Source organism: Schistocerca gregaria, chromosome 1 (genome assembly GCF_023897955.1).
Source record: "Schistocerca gregaria isolate iqSchGreg1 chromosome 1, iqSchGreg1.2, whole genome shotgun sequence".
Taxonomy (NCBI): domain Eukaryota; kingdom Metazoa; phylum Arthropoda; class Insecta; order Orthoptera; family Acrididae; genus Schistocerca; species Schistocerca gregaria.
This window is the reverse complement of record NC_064920.1, coordinates 1,067,282,646-1,067,299,557: the sequence shown is the minus strand read 5'-3', so window position 1 is coordinate 1,067,299,557 and position 16,912 is coordinate 1,067,282,646. Positions and strand designations below refer to the sequence as shown.

The 16,912-nt window shown below is 38.1% G+C and overlaps 1 protein-coding gene across 2 annotated transcripts in view; it reads right to left on the bottom strand.

Annotated features, from left to right (window-relative positions):
- LOC126281423 (ATP-dependent zinc metalloprotease YME1L-like) overlaps nucleotides 1-15,827 on the bottom strand; it is a 252,411-nt gene extending 236,584 nt beyond the window's left edge. The window contains exons 1-2 of one of the 2 annotated variants that reach the window (XM_049980379.1): nucleotides 15,655-15,827; nucleotides 15,415-15,552 (exon numbers count right to left, since the gene is read on the bottom strand). In XM_049980379.1, the coding sequence (XP_049836336.1) occupies nucleotides 15,415-15,552; nucleotides 15,655-15,681 (165 nt within the window). In that variant the 5' untranslated portion in view covers nucleotides 15,682-15,827. The remainder of the gene's footprint in view (nucleotides 1-15,414; nucleotides 15,553-15,654) is intronic. The other variant, XM_049980388.1, reaches the window with a different exon arrangement.
- Nucleotides 15,828-16,912: the final 1,085 nt, after the last annotated feature.

Genomic DNA, 16,912 nt, shown 5'->3' with positions numbered 1-16,912 from the left:
TCATATCTTTTTCTTCATTTGAAATCTTTTTGCATTTGATTTTAAATATTTTTATTTATCTATCATAATATTTAAACTTTGAAAATCAGTTAAAAATGAAAAACAAAATAATCTGTTTACATTTGTTGGCTATGGTGTCAGAACTGTATGTTTTGCTACAGACAAGATGTACTTTCTTTATGGCAATCAGGACGCAAACAATTAAAACATAAATTCTTGTTTCACTATGGATAAAATAATTCCGATGCAGATGTAAACAAAAGAAGCGGTTAAAAGTAAAATTATATTCAAGCAAAGTCACGAATAGAAATAATGAATGCAATATCATAGATGAAAATAGATAATGATCAAATGGAAGAAATTAAATCAAAGTCAATACAAAAAATAGAAAAAATTACATGCATAAAGATTCCAAATGAAAAAAAGATAAAAAGAAAAAAAGAGAACAATTGAAGAAGTTAATACATTGATTAAAATGACATGAGCAAGGATTAGTAATGAAAAGATTCATTTAAGCCAACTAACTGAATAAAAATAATGACCAAAGTAATTTCCATAAACATTTAAAACTAAAAATTTTGAAACACTCAACCAATTTCAAACCGATGACCTCTTACACATGAGGTTTATGCACTTACCACAACACAAAATTGCCCATAAAATTCATGTTATTGATTTTGAAACAATAGAACAGTCACACAAAAACCACAAAATTTTTTTGATCAATTATTCACAAATGAGGACTCACTACAGTGAATGACTGCAGGAAGAGATATCTAGGACCATAACCTACATTACTGTATAGATGTTTAAAAAAAAAAAAAACTCGATCCCACCCCTGGGGGCCTCTCCTTGTCAGAAACAATTTTTCAGTTATGTTCAACAGGTGTGCCAGTTTTTTAAGATTGTATTCTGTTAGTATTATGATACTGACATAGTGAAGTTTTGTTGGGACTTGTTCCTGTCCATTTTTATAAAATGTTTTCACCCTACTGTTAATATGCTGTGATCTGAGAAAATAAAATCTTTCACGTCTGTGGAATACACATCATGAACACAGTTAACCAAGACACAGTTAACAGAGACACTATCTAAGCAAGCTTTTAGTCTACTAGGTTTCAAATTAACGTAATGGGAACTGTAATGCCTTATGGTATTCAGTAACATTTTTACCCTAGGTTTACTGGAGGTGTAACCACAACAAAATTGTATCTGGTATGAGACCAGACAAGCATTTCGGACCTAAAGAGGGACAGCAGCATTTTCAGTAGTTGGTGGGACAATAGTCAGGATGGCTGACTGATCTGGCCTTGTGGCATCAACCAAAATGACCTTGCTGGTACCGCAAACAGCTAAAAGCAAGGGGAAACTACAGCCGCAATTTTTCCCGATGCCACACAGCTCTACTTTATGGTTAAATAATGACAGCAACCTCTTGGGATCTCAATAGACAAATAGACAATGACAATAGACAACTATTTTAGGTAAAATATTCTGGATGTAAAATAGTCCCCCATTTGGATCTCTGGGCAGGCACTACTCAGGAGGACGTCCTCATCAGTAAAAACAAAACTGGCATTCCACGAATCGGAGAATGGAATGTTAGATCCCTTAAACATGCAAATAGGTTAGAAAATTTAAAAAAGGAATATTGAAGATAGATATAGTAGGAATCAGCGATTTTGGGTGACAGGCAGAACAGGACTTTTGGTCAGGTGCATACAGGGCTATAAAAACAAATCAAATAGGGCTAATGCAGGATTGGGTTCAATAATGAATAAGAAAATAGGAATGCAGGTAAGCTCTCATGAACAGCACAATGAATGCATTATTGTTGCCAAGATGGACACAAAGACAACACCCGCTACAGTAGTACAAGTTTACATGCCAGCTGGCTCCGCAGATGATGAAGAGATTGAAGAAATATATGATTGCATAAAAGAAATTATTCAGATACTTAAGGGAGACAAAAATTTAATTGTGATGGGGAACTGGAATTAGATAGTAGGAAAAGGAAGAGGGGGGAAAAACTACAGATGAATATGGATGGGGGAAAGGAATGAAAGAGGAAGCTGCCTGGTAGAATTCTGCACAGAGCTAACACTTGGTTTAACAATCGTGAAAGGAGATTATATATGTGGAAGAGACCTGGAGACACTGGAAGTTTCAGATTGATTATATAATGGTAAACAGAGATTTCAGAAGGTAGGAAATTGAGGAGACAGGACCTAGACAGGTTGAAAGGACCAGTGCTTGTAAGTTTCCGAGGGAGCATTAAGCAATGACTGACTAGAACAGTGGATAAGAAGATGAACAGATAGCTTTGTGAAATGAAATAGCGAGGGCAGCAGAGAAAGAAACCAGTAAAAAGATAAGGCCTAACAGAAATTCTTGGATAATACAGGAAATATTGAATTTAATTCATGAAAGAAGAAAATATAAAAAATGCAGGCTAAATGGAATACAAACATCTAAAAAATTAGATTGACATGTAGTGCAAAATGACTAAGGAGGAATGTAAGGATTTAGATGTGTACCTCACTAGGGGAAGATAAATACAGTCTATAGGGAAATTAAAAGAGCTCTTTAGAAAAAATACAAGCATATGCATGAATGTCAAGAGCTCAGATGGAAAACCAGTCCTAAGCATAGAAGGGAAAACTAAAAGATGGAATGAGTATACAGAAGGTCTATACAAGGGAGATGTACACAATATTATAGAAATGGAAGTGGACGTAGATAAAGATGAGATGGGAAATATTATATTTGTAAGCTGAATTTGACAGAGCACTGAAAAACCTATCTTGAAACAAGCCTACAGGATTAGATGACATTCTGTCAGAATACTGAAAGCCTTGGGGAAGCCAGCCATGATAATACTCTTCCATCTGGTGTGCAAGATGTGTGAGACAGGCAAAATACCCTCAGATGCCAAGAAGAATGTAACAATTCCAATTTCCAAAGAAACTGTGTACTGACAGTCATGAATATTAGTGAACTATCAAGTTAACTGAGTGATGGTTGCAAAATACTAACATGAATTCTTTAGAGAAGAATGGAAAAACTGGTAGAAGCTGACCTCGGATAAGATCTATTTGGATTCTGTAAAAATGTGGAACGTGCAAGCCCCGCCATCACAAACCCAGAACACTGTCTAGCCTATGATGCATCATTGCAGTCTACAGTGCCAGTGAACCAGAATTGAAAGTGATTTGTGTTATCAGTAGCAGTATCATATTTTTGCTAGTAGCTAGTTTTGTCATGGTAAAAAATAAAAGGTATTTAAGTGATGCAAGTTATAAAATGAAGTATAGTAAATACAGAAGAACATGGAAACAGAGCAGCTGAGCAGCATTTCAGCAAGAACAGAAAAAACCATTTGCGATTGGCAGTCTAATAAAGAAGAACTGAAAAAAATTAAGGTGCACTACATGTGTAAACTGACGACTGAATGCAAACTGGCCAAAACTAGAGGGTGGCATACTGAAACAGATTCAAGGAGACTGAGAAAATGGCATTGGAATTAACACTAATATGATTCAAATGCACACTCATAAGCTAGTGCTACAGTGGAACTTAACAGACTTTAAGGGTGTAGTTGGTTAGTGCTACAGGTTTATGAAGTGTCATGGACTTAGCATGCAAACCAAAACCAAAATATCTTAGAAAATGCCACAAGAGTAAGAAGAAAAAATATTATCTTACCATTGCTTTACTATTCAATATCAAAAGAAAGCCACCAAGGAACTAATCCAGATGGTGAATAAGTACAAAACAAAACTCTTCTGACATTTGATCTGCCAAGTCACAGAAGTGTTGCCATGAAAGGTGCTAAAACAGTAACTATAAAAACATGTCAAGATGAAAAAATGCACTACACTTTGTCCTTTCATCTTGTGCTGATGGTATTAAACTTAATCCAGTGATCATTTTCAAGTGCAAATCAATATCAGTAATTTCTGAAATACTACCAGGTTTTGGTGTTTATGTACATGATATTGATTGGACGGATGAGACTGGTATGAAATTATGGATTTAACAGAGTGTGGGAGAGGAGAAAAGGTGCTTTATGGAAGAAAAGTTCTCTTTTTGTGCCAGATCAGTTTAAATGTTCTTGTTGTGGTCTTCAGTCCAAAAACTGATTTGACACAGCTCTTCATGCTACTGTATCCTGTGCAAGCCTCTTCATATCCGAGTAACTTCTGCAACCTACATTCTTCTGAATCTGCTTAGTGTAGTCATCTCTTGGTCTCCCTCTACAATTTTTAACCTCCAAGCTTCCCTCCAGTACTAAATTAGAGATCCCTTGATGCCTCAGAATGTGTCCACCCAACTGATCCCTACTTCTACACAAGTTGTGCCACAAATTCCTCTTCTCTCCAATTCTATTCAGTACCTCCTTATTAGTTATGTGATCTACCTATCTAATCTTCAGCATTCTTCTGTAGCAATACATTTCAAAAGCTTCTGTACTCTTCCTGTCTAAACTTTTTATCATCCATGTTTCACATTCGTACATGGTAACACTTTATATAAATACTTTCAGAAAAGACTCCCTGACACTCAAATCTATGCTCAATGTTAACAATTTTCTCTTCTTCAGAAATGTTTTCCTTGCCAGCCTACGTTTTATATCCTCTCTGTTTCAATCATCATCAGTTATTTTGCTGCCAAATATTGAAACTCATCTATTACTTTAAGTGTCACATTTCCTAATCTAATTGCCTCAACATCACCTAATTCAATTCAACTACATTCAATTATCCTTGTTTTGTTTTTGTTGATGTTCATCTTTGTCTACCTTTCAAGACACAGTCCATTTCATTCAGCTGCTCTTCCAAGTCCTTTGCTGTCTCTGACAGAAGTACAATGTCATTGGCAAACTCCAAGGTTTTTATTTCTTCTCCCTGGCTTCTAATTCCTACTCCAAATTTTTCTTTGGTTTCCTTTACTGCTTATTCAATGTAAAGATTGACTAACATTGGGGATAAGCTAAAACCCTGTCTCACTCCCTTCTCAACCACTGCTTCCCTTTCGTTCCTGCTCGACTGTTATAACTGCCTTCTCGTTTCTGCAAAAATTCTAAATAACCTTTCACTCCCTGTATTTTATCCCTGCCACCTACAGAATTTGAAAGAGAGTATTACAGTCAACATTGTCAAAAGTCTACAAATGCTATAAACGTAGGTTTGCCTTTCCTTAACCTAGCTTCTCAGATAAGTTTTAGGGTCAGCACTGCCACTCATGATCCTACATTCCTACAGAATCCAAACTGATCTTCCCCAAGGTCAGCTGCTACCAGTTTTTCCATTCATCTGTAAAGAATTTGTTTTAGAATTTTGCAACTGTGGCTTATTGAACTGATGGTTCAGTAATTCTCATACTTGTTAGCACTTGCTTTCTTTGGAATAGTAATTATTATATTCTTCTTGAAGTCTGAGGGTACTTCACCAGCCTCATACATCTTGCCTACCAGATGAAAGAGCTTGGTCATGACTGGCTCTCCCAAGGCTATCAGCAGTTCTAATGGAATGATGTCTACTCCCAGAGCCTTGTTTCTACTTAGGTCTTTCAGTGCTCTGTCAAATTCTTCACACAGTATCATATCCCCCATCTCATCTTCATCTATGTCCTCTTCCATTTCTGTACTATTGCCCTCAAGTAAATCACCCAAGTACAGACCCTCTATAAACAACTTCCACCTTTCTGCTTTCCCTTCTTTGCTCAGGACTGGTCTACCATCTGAGCTCTTGATATTCATACAGATGGTTCTCTTTTCTCCAAACTTCTCTAATTTTTCTGCAGGCAGCCTCTGTCTTACCCCTAGTGATATATGCTTCTCCAACCTTACATTTGTCCTAAAGTCATTCCCATTTAATCATTTTCCACTTCCTGTCAATCTCATTTTTGAGACTTTTGTATTATTTTTCACCTGCTTCATTTACTGTATTTTTATATTTTCTCCTTCCATCAATTAAATTCAATACCTCTTGTGTTACGCAAGGGTGTCTACTAGCCCTCGTCTTTTTACCTACTTGATCCTCTGCTGCCTTCACTATTTCATCTCTCAAAGCTATCCATTATTCTTCTTCTACTGTATTCCTTTCCCCTGTTCTTGTCAATCGTTCCCTAATGCTCCCTCTGAAACTCTCTGCTACCTCTAGCTCTTTTATTTTATCCAGGTCTCATCTCCTTAAATTCCTACCTTTCTGCAGTTTCTTCAGTTTTAACCTACAGTTCATAACCAACAAATTGTGTTCAGAGTCCACATCTGCCGCTAGAAATGTCTAACAATTTAAAACCTGGTTCCTAAATCCCTATCTTAGCATTATACAATCAATCTGAAACCTGGTGTCTCCATATCTCTTCCATGTATACAACCTTCATTCATGATTCTTAAACCAAGTGTTAGCAATGATTAAGTTATACTGTGTGCAAAATTCTACGAGGCGGCTTCCTCTTTCATTCCTTACCCGCAGCCCATATTCACGCACTACTTTTCCTTCTCTTCCTTTTCCTACTGTCAAATTCCAGTCTCCCATAACTATTAAATTTTTTCTCCCTCAACTATTTGAATAATTTCTTTTATCTTATCTTACATTTCTCATTTCTTCAGTTTCAGCATAATCATCTGCGGAGCTAGTTGGCATATAAACATATACTACTGTGGTAGGTGTGGGCTTCATGTCTATCTTGGCTACAATAATATGTTCACTTTGCTGTTTGTAATAGCTTTTGGCATTCCCATTGCTTTTATTCATTATTAAACCTACTCCTGCATTACCCCTATTTGATTTTGTAGTTACAACCCTGCATTCACCTGACCTTAAGTCATGTTCCTCCTGCCACCAAAAATCACAAATTACCACTATACCTAACCTTAAACTATCCACGTCCCTTTTTAAATTTTCTAACCTACATGCCCGATTAAGGGATCTGACTCTCCACACTCCAACCCACAGAATACCAGTACTGTTTCTCCTGATAATGACATCATCCTGAGTAGTCCCCACTTGGAGATCCCTATGGGGGAATATTTTACCTCTGGAATATTTTACACAGGAGGACACCAATGACATTTAACCATACAGGAAAACTGCATGCCCTTGGGAAAAGTTACAGCTGTAGTTTCCCCTTGCTTTCAGTCATTCACAGTACCAGCACAGCAATGCTGTTTTGGTTGATGTTACAGTGCCAGTTCAGTCAATCATGCAGACTTTTGCCCCTGCAACTACTGAAAAGGCTGCTGCCCCTCTTCAGGAATCACATATTTGTCTAGCCTCTCCACAGTCACCCCTCTGTTGTGATTGCACCTGCAGTATGGCATCACTGAGGTATGCAAGCCTACCTACCAACTGCAAGGCCAATGGTTCAGTTTAGTAGTCATTTGAAAAATTCTGTGAAGTAGAAAGTGAGACAGGGAAATAACAGCCTGTTATTCTGGGGTTACTTACTTCACAACTGCAACCTCTTGACAGCTCAATAAATAAACTGTTTAAAGTGTATATGAGAGAGGAATGGAACATATGGATTATGGAAGAAACCTGAGTGAATTCACACTGAAGGGAGCTTTTAAATAACCTAAAATTAAACAAGTGTGTCAGTGAAACTTTCATTACATTACATTACATATGATATCCATAATTTCAAAATGTTTCTCTACACATGCCCATATGAGATCAAGTGCACTAAAGTCTAATGAAAACATACTTATAGAACCAACCTATCAGCACTGAGACATGGAGAAACTATCTACATTTTTATAACCTACTGGTTTATAGTAATCTATTTGTTCCAGTTTAACCCAACACCTGGATAAAAAGAGAAAAGGACACTTATTATTGTGTTAAGGACTCCTCCAATATTTCGATTTTACTTTCAAGACTACATGTTCAAAAATATGAAGCTGTTATGACAAATATGCGAGTTTGGCAGATGATTTGTCATATTCTTTTTCTTTTCTTGGTTTGAAGCCATAAAAAATCATCATTGTGTGAAGTAAATATAAGCCTACTAGGCCTCTGGCTCCTCTTCAAACAGTGTTGTCCTGGTGGAGCTGCTACTGCTAGTGTTGCTGGTGTTTCATGAATCTTTGTACAGTAGTTTCCTTGCTTCTCCTGGTTCTGTTGCTGTTGATACTGAATCTGCTGGTTATGCAGTTGCTGTTGTAGATTTTGTGGCTGCTGTGGATGGTTCTGATGCTTCTACTGATAACGATTCTAGTTTTTGTGTCAATTCTTCTGCCTGTGTCGATGTTGTTTTTACTGCTATTGCGTCTGTCATAGTTGTTGTTAGTGTTGGCGTTGCTGCTGTTTCTAGTGTTTTTCCTGCTGTTACAGATTTTGGTCATGGTATCAGTACTGCTTTAAGTGCTTCAGGAATATGATGGTGCCTCTGTATTTCTTTCAGTAATTTTTGTGTTTTTCTTCAACACTCTTGGAAAGATACACTACTGGCCATTAAAATTGCTACACCAGGAAGGTGACGTGCTACAGATGCAAAATTTAACTTACAGGAAGAACATGCTGTGATATGCAAATGATCAGCTTTTCAGAGAATTCACACAAGGTTAGCACTGGTGGCGACACCTACAACGTGCTGACATGAGGAAAGTTTCCAACCGATTTCTCATACACAAACAGCAGTTGACCGGCATTGCCTGGTAAAACGTTGTTGAGATGCCTCGTGTAAGGAGGAGAAATGCATACCATCACGTTTCCGACTTTGATAAAGGCCGGATTGTAGCCTATCATGATTGTGGTTTATCGTATCACGACATTGCTGCTCGCGTTAGTCGAGATCCAATGACTGTTAGCAGAATATGGATTTGTTGGGTTCAGGAGGGTAATACAGAACGCCGTGCAGAATCCCAATGGCCTTGTATCAGTAGCAGTCGAGATGACAGGCACCTTATCTGCACGGCTGTAACAGATCGTGCAGTCACATCTCGATCCCTGAGTCAACAGATGGGGATGTTTGCAAGACAACAACCATCTGCACGAACAGTTTGATGACGTTTGCACATGGACTATCAGCTCAGAGACCATGGATGCGGTTACCCCTGACGCTGTATCACAGACAGGAGCACCTGCAATGGTGTACTCAACGACAAACCTGGGTGCACGAATGGCAGAACGTCATTTTTTCGGATGAATCCAGGTTCTGTTTACAGCATCATGATGGTCACATCCGTGTTTGGCGACATCGCAGTGAACACACATTGGAAGTGTGTATTCGTCATCACCATACTGGCGTATCACCCAGCATGATGGTATGGGGTGGCATTGGTTACACATCTCGGTCACCTCTTGTTCGCATTGACGGCACTTTGAACAGTGGACATTACATTTCAGATGTGTTAGGACCCGTGGCTCTACCCTTCATTTGATCCCTGCAAAACCCTACATTTCAACAGGATAATGCACGACCACTGTTGCAGGTCCTGTTTGGGCCTTTCTGGGTACAGAAAATGTTCGACTGCTGCACTGGCCAGCACATTCTCCAGATCTCTCGCCAATTGAAAACGTCTGGTCAATGGTGGCCGAGCAACTGGCTCGTCACAATACGCCAGTCACTACTCTTGACGAACTATGGTATCGTGTTGAAGCTGCATGGGTAGCTGTGCCTGTACACGCCATCCAAGCTCTGTTTGACTCAATGCCCAGGCGTATCAAGGCCGTTATTATGGCCAGAGGTGGTTGTTCTGGGTACTGATTTCTCAGGATCTATGCACCCAAAGTGCGTGAAAATGTAATCACATGTCAATTCTAGTATAATATATTTGTTCAATGAATACCGATTTATCATCTGCATTTCTTCTTGGTGAAGCAATTTTAATGGCCATTAGTGTATATGTGAAGTTATTATCAGCAAATGGAAAATGTTGATCACAAATGGGTTTCATTTAGATCGTGACTCTAGACATAATGTAATTTTATAAGCAGAGGGCTTAACTCTGATTACAGACAAAAGATGACCTTCACATGGGAGTCTAAAAGTCTACTGTCATGCATGGAACCATCATAAAAGATTTGCAGAATAAATCCAGAAAAGAAACCCATCTGAAAATTTATAAAACAATAGCATTACCAACCCCTACTTGTGTAAATGAAGCATTCACAACAACAAGATGGCAAGACAGTAGAACATTAGCTCAAGAAATGAGGTTTCTAAGAAGTGTAGGACAACATATTAGTGAAGGTCGAAAACAAAATGAAGATATAAGGTATGATTTAGGAATATATAACCTAAATGAACAAATAAAGGATAATAGGAGAAAATGGTAGGAACACGCAGACCACATGAGTGGAGACAGATTCCCATTAACAGCTCTCAATTATAATTTCAGTTGAAGAAGAAATATTGGAAGACTATATAGGAGATGGAGTACCATAACGGGAAATTAGACGTGAGGAAGAAGAATTTTTGTGTCATAAGTTGTTTTCCTATGTTATATTCAGATGGAATCCATGTGAAGTATTAACTTTTCAACCTACTTCACAAATATCAACAACGTAAACGTTTTTGAACGGTTTGCATATATTCGATAAACACTTGTTGGCAGCAGTAATCTCTTCATTTAAAACCTAGGCAACAAATTGTGGCGGTGGTTTGTTTACGGATAGAATGTTTGTGTGAGACATATAAGCAAGGTGCTTCAAACTCATTTTCTTGCACAAAAAAATTATTTCATTACGATCACTGTTTTTCTTTATTTATTTATTTACTTATTACCATCACAATGATCACATTTGTGATATAGGGTTTGTCAGGGAATATTGTAACAACTATATAATATATTTACACAATTTTTATCTGTGCTGAATTCATATGAATCTATTACAGTTGCGCAGAGATATTCCCTTATGCTGTAATAACATTTGTCAAGCAAGTGGTTCTCTATAACAGTTTTAAATTTATCCTCATTTTCCAGCTCTTTGATATGTTTTGGTAGTGCATTAACAAGTTTGATGTCTTGATTACATACATGTTTCTGACTTTGGTCCTTGTTACAGCTTGTAAATGGAGATCTTTACATTGCCGCATATCGTAATTATGGTAGTCTGTATTGGTTTTCATTTTGTCCTGATTTCTTTTGATCACCAACAGACATTTCAGAATGTATAATGATGGAATTGTTAAAATTTTCAATGCTTTAAAAAGGGGCCTATAATGTGTTTGAGGTGGTCTATGGATCATTATCCAAATAGCGTGTTTTTGTAATTTGAAAATCTCATTTAGACGGCAATTTGTTTTTCCACAGAATACTATCCCGTAGGATGCATTGGACTGAAAATAGCCAAAATATACTAATCTTGTACAGTCATTACTACAAACTCTTAAAATTATTCTAAGTACAAAACATGCTGAATTTAGTTTTAGTGCTAAGCTCACCACACGATCCTTCCAGTTAATCTTCTCATCAATGTGCATACCGAGGAATTTTGCACACTGTACTCTTTCAAGTTGTTTGCCCTCTTTTTTTGCATTCAGTGTTAGCTTGTTAGCACTAAACCATTTTTGTATATCTTGTAGGACATGGTCCACAGTACTGTGCTATGACTGTTTCATATCACTAACTATTAAACTAGTATCATCAGCAAATAAAATTCTTCTAGCTTTTCTCTCTGACACCTGAATATCATTAATGTAAATGAGGAACAGCAACGGGCCTAATACACTTCCTTGGAGTGCTCCTACTGTGACCTCCTTTGGATCTGATCTTAGTTTAATTTTTTGATTAATATTTGGTGCTGTAATTTCAACCACCTGCATCCTCTTTTCCAGATAAGACTCAAACCACTTTTTTACTGGTCCTCTGATACCTATAGCTTCAATCTTTTCCAAAAGTATGCTGTGACCAACAGTGTCAAAGGCTTTTGACAAATCTAGATTTATCCCAACTACACTTTTTCCGTCTTCCAATTTAGTGATTATTTCTTATGTGTATTCCAGTACAGCTATTTCAGTACTTCTCCCAGCTTGAAATTTATGCTGCTTACTGTTTTATCAGGTTGTGGATATTAGGATTATGTGTGACTCTATATTTCATTAGTATCTCTAAAACCTTAGAGAAAGTTGGGAGAAGTGAGACAGGTCTTTAGTTTTCTATTTTAACCTTATCACCCTTTTTCAGCAGGGGAACGCCTTTAGAAATTTTCAGTTTCTGTGGAAACACGCCCTCAGCCATTGACAAGTTTGCTATGTGTGCCAATGGTAACGCTATTTGATTAGCTGTTTTCTTTACTAGTATTATTGGCACCTCAAAAAAATGGTTCAAATGGCTCTGAGCACTATGGGACTTAACATCTGTGGTCATCAGTCCCCTAGAACTTAGAACTACTTAAACCTAACTAACCTAAGGGCATCACACACATCCATGCCCGAGGCAGGATTCGAACCTGCGACTGTAGCAGTCGCGCGGTTCCGGACTGAGCGCCTACAACCGCTACACCACCGCGGCCGACATTGGCACCTCCTCTACTCCAACTGACATCCTGGACTTGCGACTTTTAAAACTTCCTTTTCGTTGTTGGGCCTGCCATCATACTGCTGGCTGCCTTGAGTGCTTCCATCTTAATCTGCTCCCCAAAATTCCTGCTTAACGCTTTTGCAAATCTTGCATACTGTTTTTAATCAGTTTCCTCCCCTTTTCGTACTTACAGTCGCCAGATTTCAATCGGATAGCAAAGCATTCGTTATCCGCCTCGGCAACTGCGCGGTCAGTGTGACGGATTTGCCTAGCGAAGGAGCCCCCGGCTCTGGTTGTTCGTAACGCCATAACTGGTACACCAGTGCTGAATTGGCTGAACAGGCACCTCCAGAAATCCAATAAATTGAAAAAGGAGAAAAAATGCAGTCTTCTGTTGCACTGCTTACACGTAATTCCCGATTTCCTCATTTACAAACTCCTTTTTTCTTACTTTGTACACATTGTATATTGCATGCAACTTTCTTCTTGTTGCTTAAGTGATACTTCGTGTTCATGTTTGAAGTTGATGATCTCTCTATTAACATCGTAATGATCTCGCTAATGCAATCTGTATTTGTCAGTTCGCGTCTCTCTATTTGTCAGTTCACGTCTAAGTTGTTGTCACCATGTCGCACACATCCTGTTTTTCTGCGTGGTGTCACCGCTCACGCAGCTACTGTGGTAGATTTTGTCACGAATGTTAACGTTAAAATAGCTGGTTGTGCTATGACCTATACCTTGCCCCAAAGCCTATGATAGGTTGGAATATCAATTTTACTCGCAAAAATTAAATTAACAATTTTTGTTGTCATATATACTTGTTCCTTGCGAAAATTTCACGAATTTCAAAGTTGTGGTTAGGCTGGGACTAATAGCCATGGAATTATAATACTTCCATCCTAATAGCACAGCTTAATTTAAATTAATAAACTTCGTTATCAAAATATTTGCTTGTTTCTTCGAACGTTCTAAGATTTCGGAGACTGTGACACTTTGACTTGACATTGTGACAATTTCTCCTTCGAAACTCATCATCTGTCTGCTGCTCTCATTGACTGCGTAGACACAGCAGAAAATACAACCTCTTTCCTTACTTCATATCTCACGCAATCCTTTAATGCTGTTATAGAACAGTTGGTCTGGAAATTAGCAGACTTGTAGCAGGATACGCTGAAGAATTTCTGAACGATACCATCCGTATGCTTTGATTAATTTCTTATCTGTGTTGTGTGACGTCATGTTGGTGCGGTGTATTTGAAATGTATCGTGTTTGTAGAGGGCATGTTGGTAATGGCGCCGTCTTGTGTGGAATGTTTCCTTCTGAATTGAATTGCTTGTGAAAGGTGTTAGTGATTCATTGACTTAAACGTGATTAAAATGCTATAGTTTATCGATATGACTGCCGATTATTGAAGAGCCAGAGGCTAAAGTCTGGATCAGGGCCAGAGACGTATTTGTGTGTTTCGTGCAACAATGTCAGCGCTCGCTCTGAGCATTTCATGTTTGCACACAATGAAAAAAAAGAAAAGAAAGAAAACACAGAACCAATACCAACAAATAGCAATGTCGTACAAAACAAAACTTGATAGAAGTCACATATCTTTGCTTTTAAGATAAACCTTTGTTAACAGCGAAATTTAATCCCCTTAACCCTATAACGATTCTTTATACTTTGCAAACCACCGGGAGGTGCATGGCAGAGGGTACAAACCATTGTACCAGTTATTAGGGTTTCTTCCTGCTACAATCATGAATGAAGTGCGGGAAGAAAGAATGTTTGAAAGCCTCTGAGAGTGCAGTAATCATTCTAATCTTATCCTCACGATCCTTGTGTGAGCGATACGCAGGGCGTTGCAGTACATTTCTGGAGCCACCATTTAAAGCCGGTTTTACAACTTTCTCGGGATAGTTGGCGTATATCTTCAAGCATCTTTCAATTCACCTCCTTCAATATCTCTGTCACACACTCCCACGGATTAAACAAACCTGTGACATTTCGTGCTGCCCTTCTCGGTATACGTTCAATATCCCCCATTAGTCCTATCTGCTTTGGGCCCCACACACTTGAGCAATATTCTAGGACTGGTCGCACAAGTGATTTGTAAGCATCTTCTTTGTAAATTGATTGCACTCCTCAGTATTTTACCAATAAACCTAAGTCTACCACATGCTTTATCTACGACTGAACCTATGTGATCGTTCCCTTTCATGTACCTACAAAGTGTTATACCCAGGTATTTCTATGAGTTGATCAATTCCAACTTCTGATTCGCTGATATTATAGCCAAAGGATACTACGTTTTTTTCGTTTTCTGAGGTGCACAATTTTAGATTTCCCAACATTTAAAGCAAGTAGTGTCTGTAAGGTCATTAATACACAACATGGATAGCAAGGATCCTAACACACATCCCTGGAGTGCACCCGAAGTTACTTCTACATCTGACGATGACTCTCCAAAGAAGATAGCGTGCTGCGTCCTCCCCAGCAAGAAGTCCTCAGTCCAGTCACAAATTTCACATTGTACCCCATATGATCACAATTTTGACAATAAGTGTAGGTATGGTACTGATTCAAATGCATTTCGGAAATCAAGAAATACAGCATCTACCTGACTGCCTTGATGTCATGTGAGAAAAGTGCGAGTTGGGTTTCACATGTTCGATGTTTTCGAAATCCATGGTGGTTGGCTTTCAGGTCATTCTGTTCAAGATATCTAATTATGTTTGAGCTCAGAATATGTCCTAATATTCTGCAACAAATCCATGTCAAGAATTGGGCACAGTTTTTTGTTCAAGAGATCTAAGACAGATTATAGATTGCATCCATACGCTATCATATGAAACAATGACAAGTGCTAATAACGTATGTCAGACATTCGTTGAGACAGCAAACAATTTTACAAATGGAATAAATGGCAAGGAAATAATGATTATCAGCTTACCTCGTTGAAACTTTCAGAACATATTCGTGTAGCTATACCACTCGGCGTATGTATTCCTTTGTGAGAACTTTTCGTTTCGATGTTTTGTATTTTTCTTACACTAAAGGCTCCAGGTACTTCTGATAGATTCCAGAAACCCTATCAACATTTGATACCAGTAGCAAACGATTGTAATAACGTAAAAATGACACTGAAATCTACTACTTTTACGTATGATGCACTATTGAATGACCATATTACCTGGCTCTGAAGGTGAATAATAACCATAATAAACACTGCTTTAGAAGTTTACTACCTCACTTTTCTTACAAGAAAAATTTACTCCACTTCATTTATAACGTACTAATATTCCAAAGAAAATTGTTGCAACAACAACAACAATTATATTGCATTTCAAAGATAATCCAACCGATCAGGATCGATAAATGGAAAAACAAACCTTCACTCATGAAGTCGGCTTCACACACGCATCTGTCACACCACAGCTTGTGGCTTGCTGCAGTGGTATCGTGAGCTACCGTTCACCTTGGAGGCCACAAATTCTAAGTGTGTTTACAACAAAACGAAACCCATATCCCATAATTTAACCGCAAATGCGGACAGACATGACAAGAGCAGCAGATCCAGAAGTTGAACAAATTCTACATAGTTGCACAAATTCCATTATAGCGTCAACTGAAATCGTATGGTCAGGTATAAAAGTTACACCGCAGGTTATGGCCGTAAATACAAGGAAGACGAAAAGCGGCGTTTATTAAAAGTCTTTCTATGCTTTCACCACCCATATTAAATATTAAAACTTCTGACTTGATTGTGTAAGTAATAATACTCTCTCATGTAACTCGAAAATAACAATCAACACAAAGTGTTGGCAAACAAACCATCATCTTGTTCACCTTTGGCAAGTATAAGGCAAAAGGACAGAGAAAATGTGTACATGCACTTAACCAGGGAGAGAAGCTGCTGAGATGTTGGAAACAGATCCAATGCTTTGCCAGCTGGCATAGCAGTAGTGGACAACTCTAACTGTGGAGAGAATAACTGAAGTATGTGGAGTGGGACTATGAATTACAATGAAAGGAAGACACACAATAATAAAGCATGATATTTAAGCAAATTAAATAATATAATATATTGCTTTTCTTTCGATTTTGTTTGGGTGTTGACACACAACTTGTACACACCGACAAAAAGGTCAGATTGCAGTTATATAACGAGCCGAATTCGAGCATCAAATAAAAGGTCAGATTGCAGTTATATAACGAGCCGAATTCGAGCTTGAAATACTTTCCTCATGGTGTCAAGTCAGTCATATTTGTACAGCAAGAAGTGTGCATCCCCAGTATAGTATGAGCACTTACAAACACACGTAAGGTCGGTCATGCAAGATGCAAAGAATCATTGGACCAACAGCAATGATGCGGATTAACAGTTAACTGAACTGCTGCGGTAGCAGCCGACCACTCATGACTGAAGAATGTTGCCCCAGGTTGTCGAG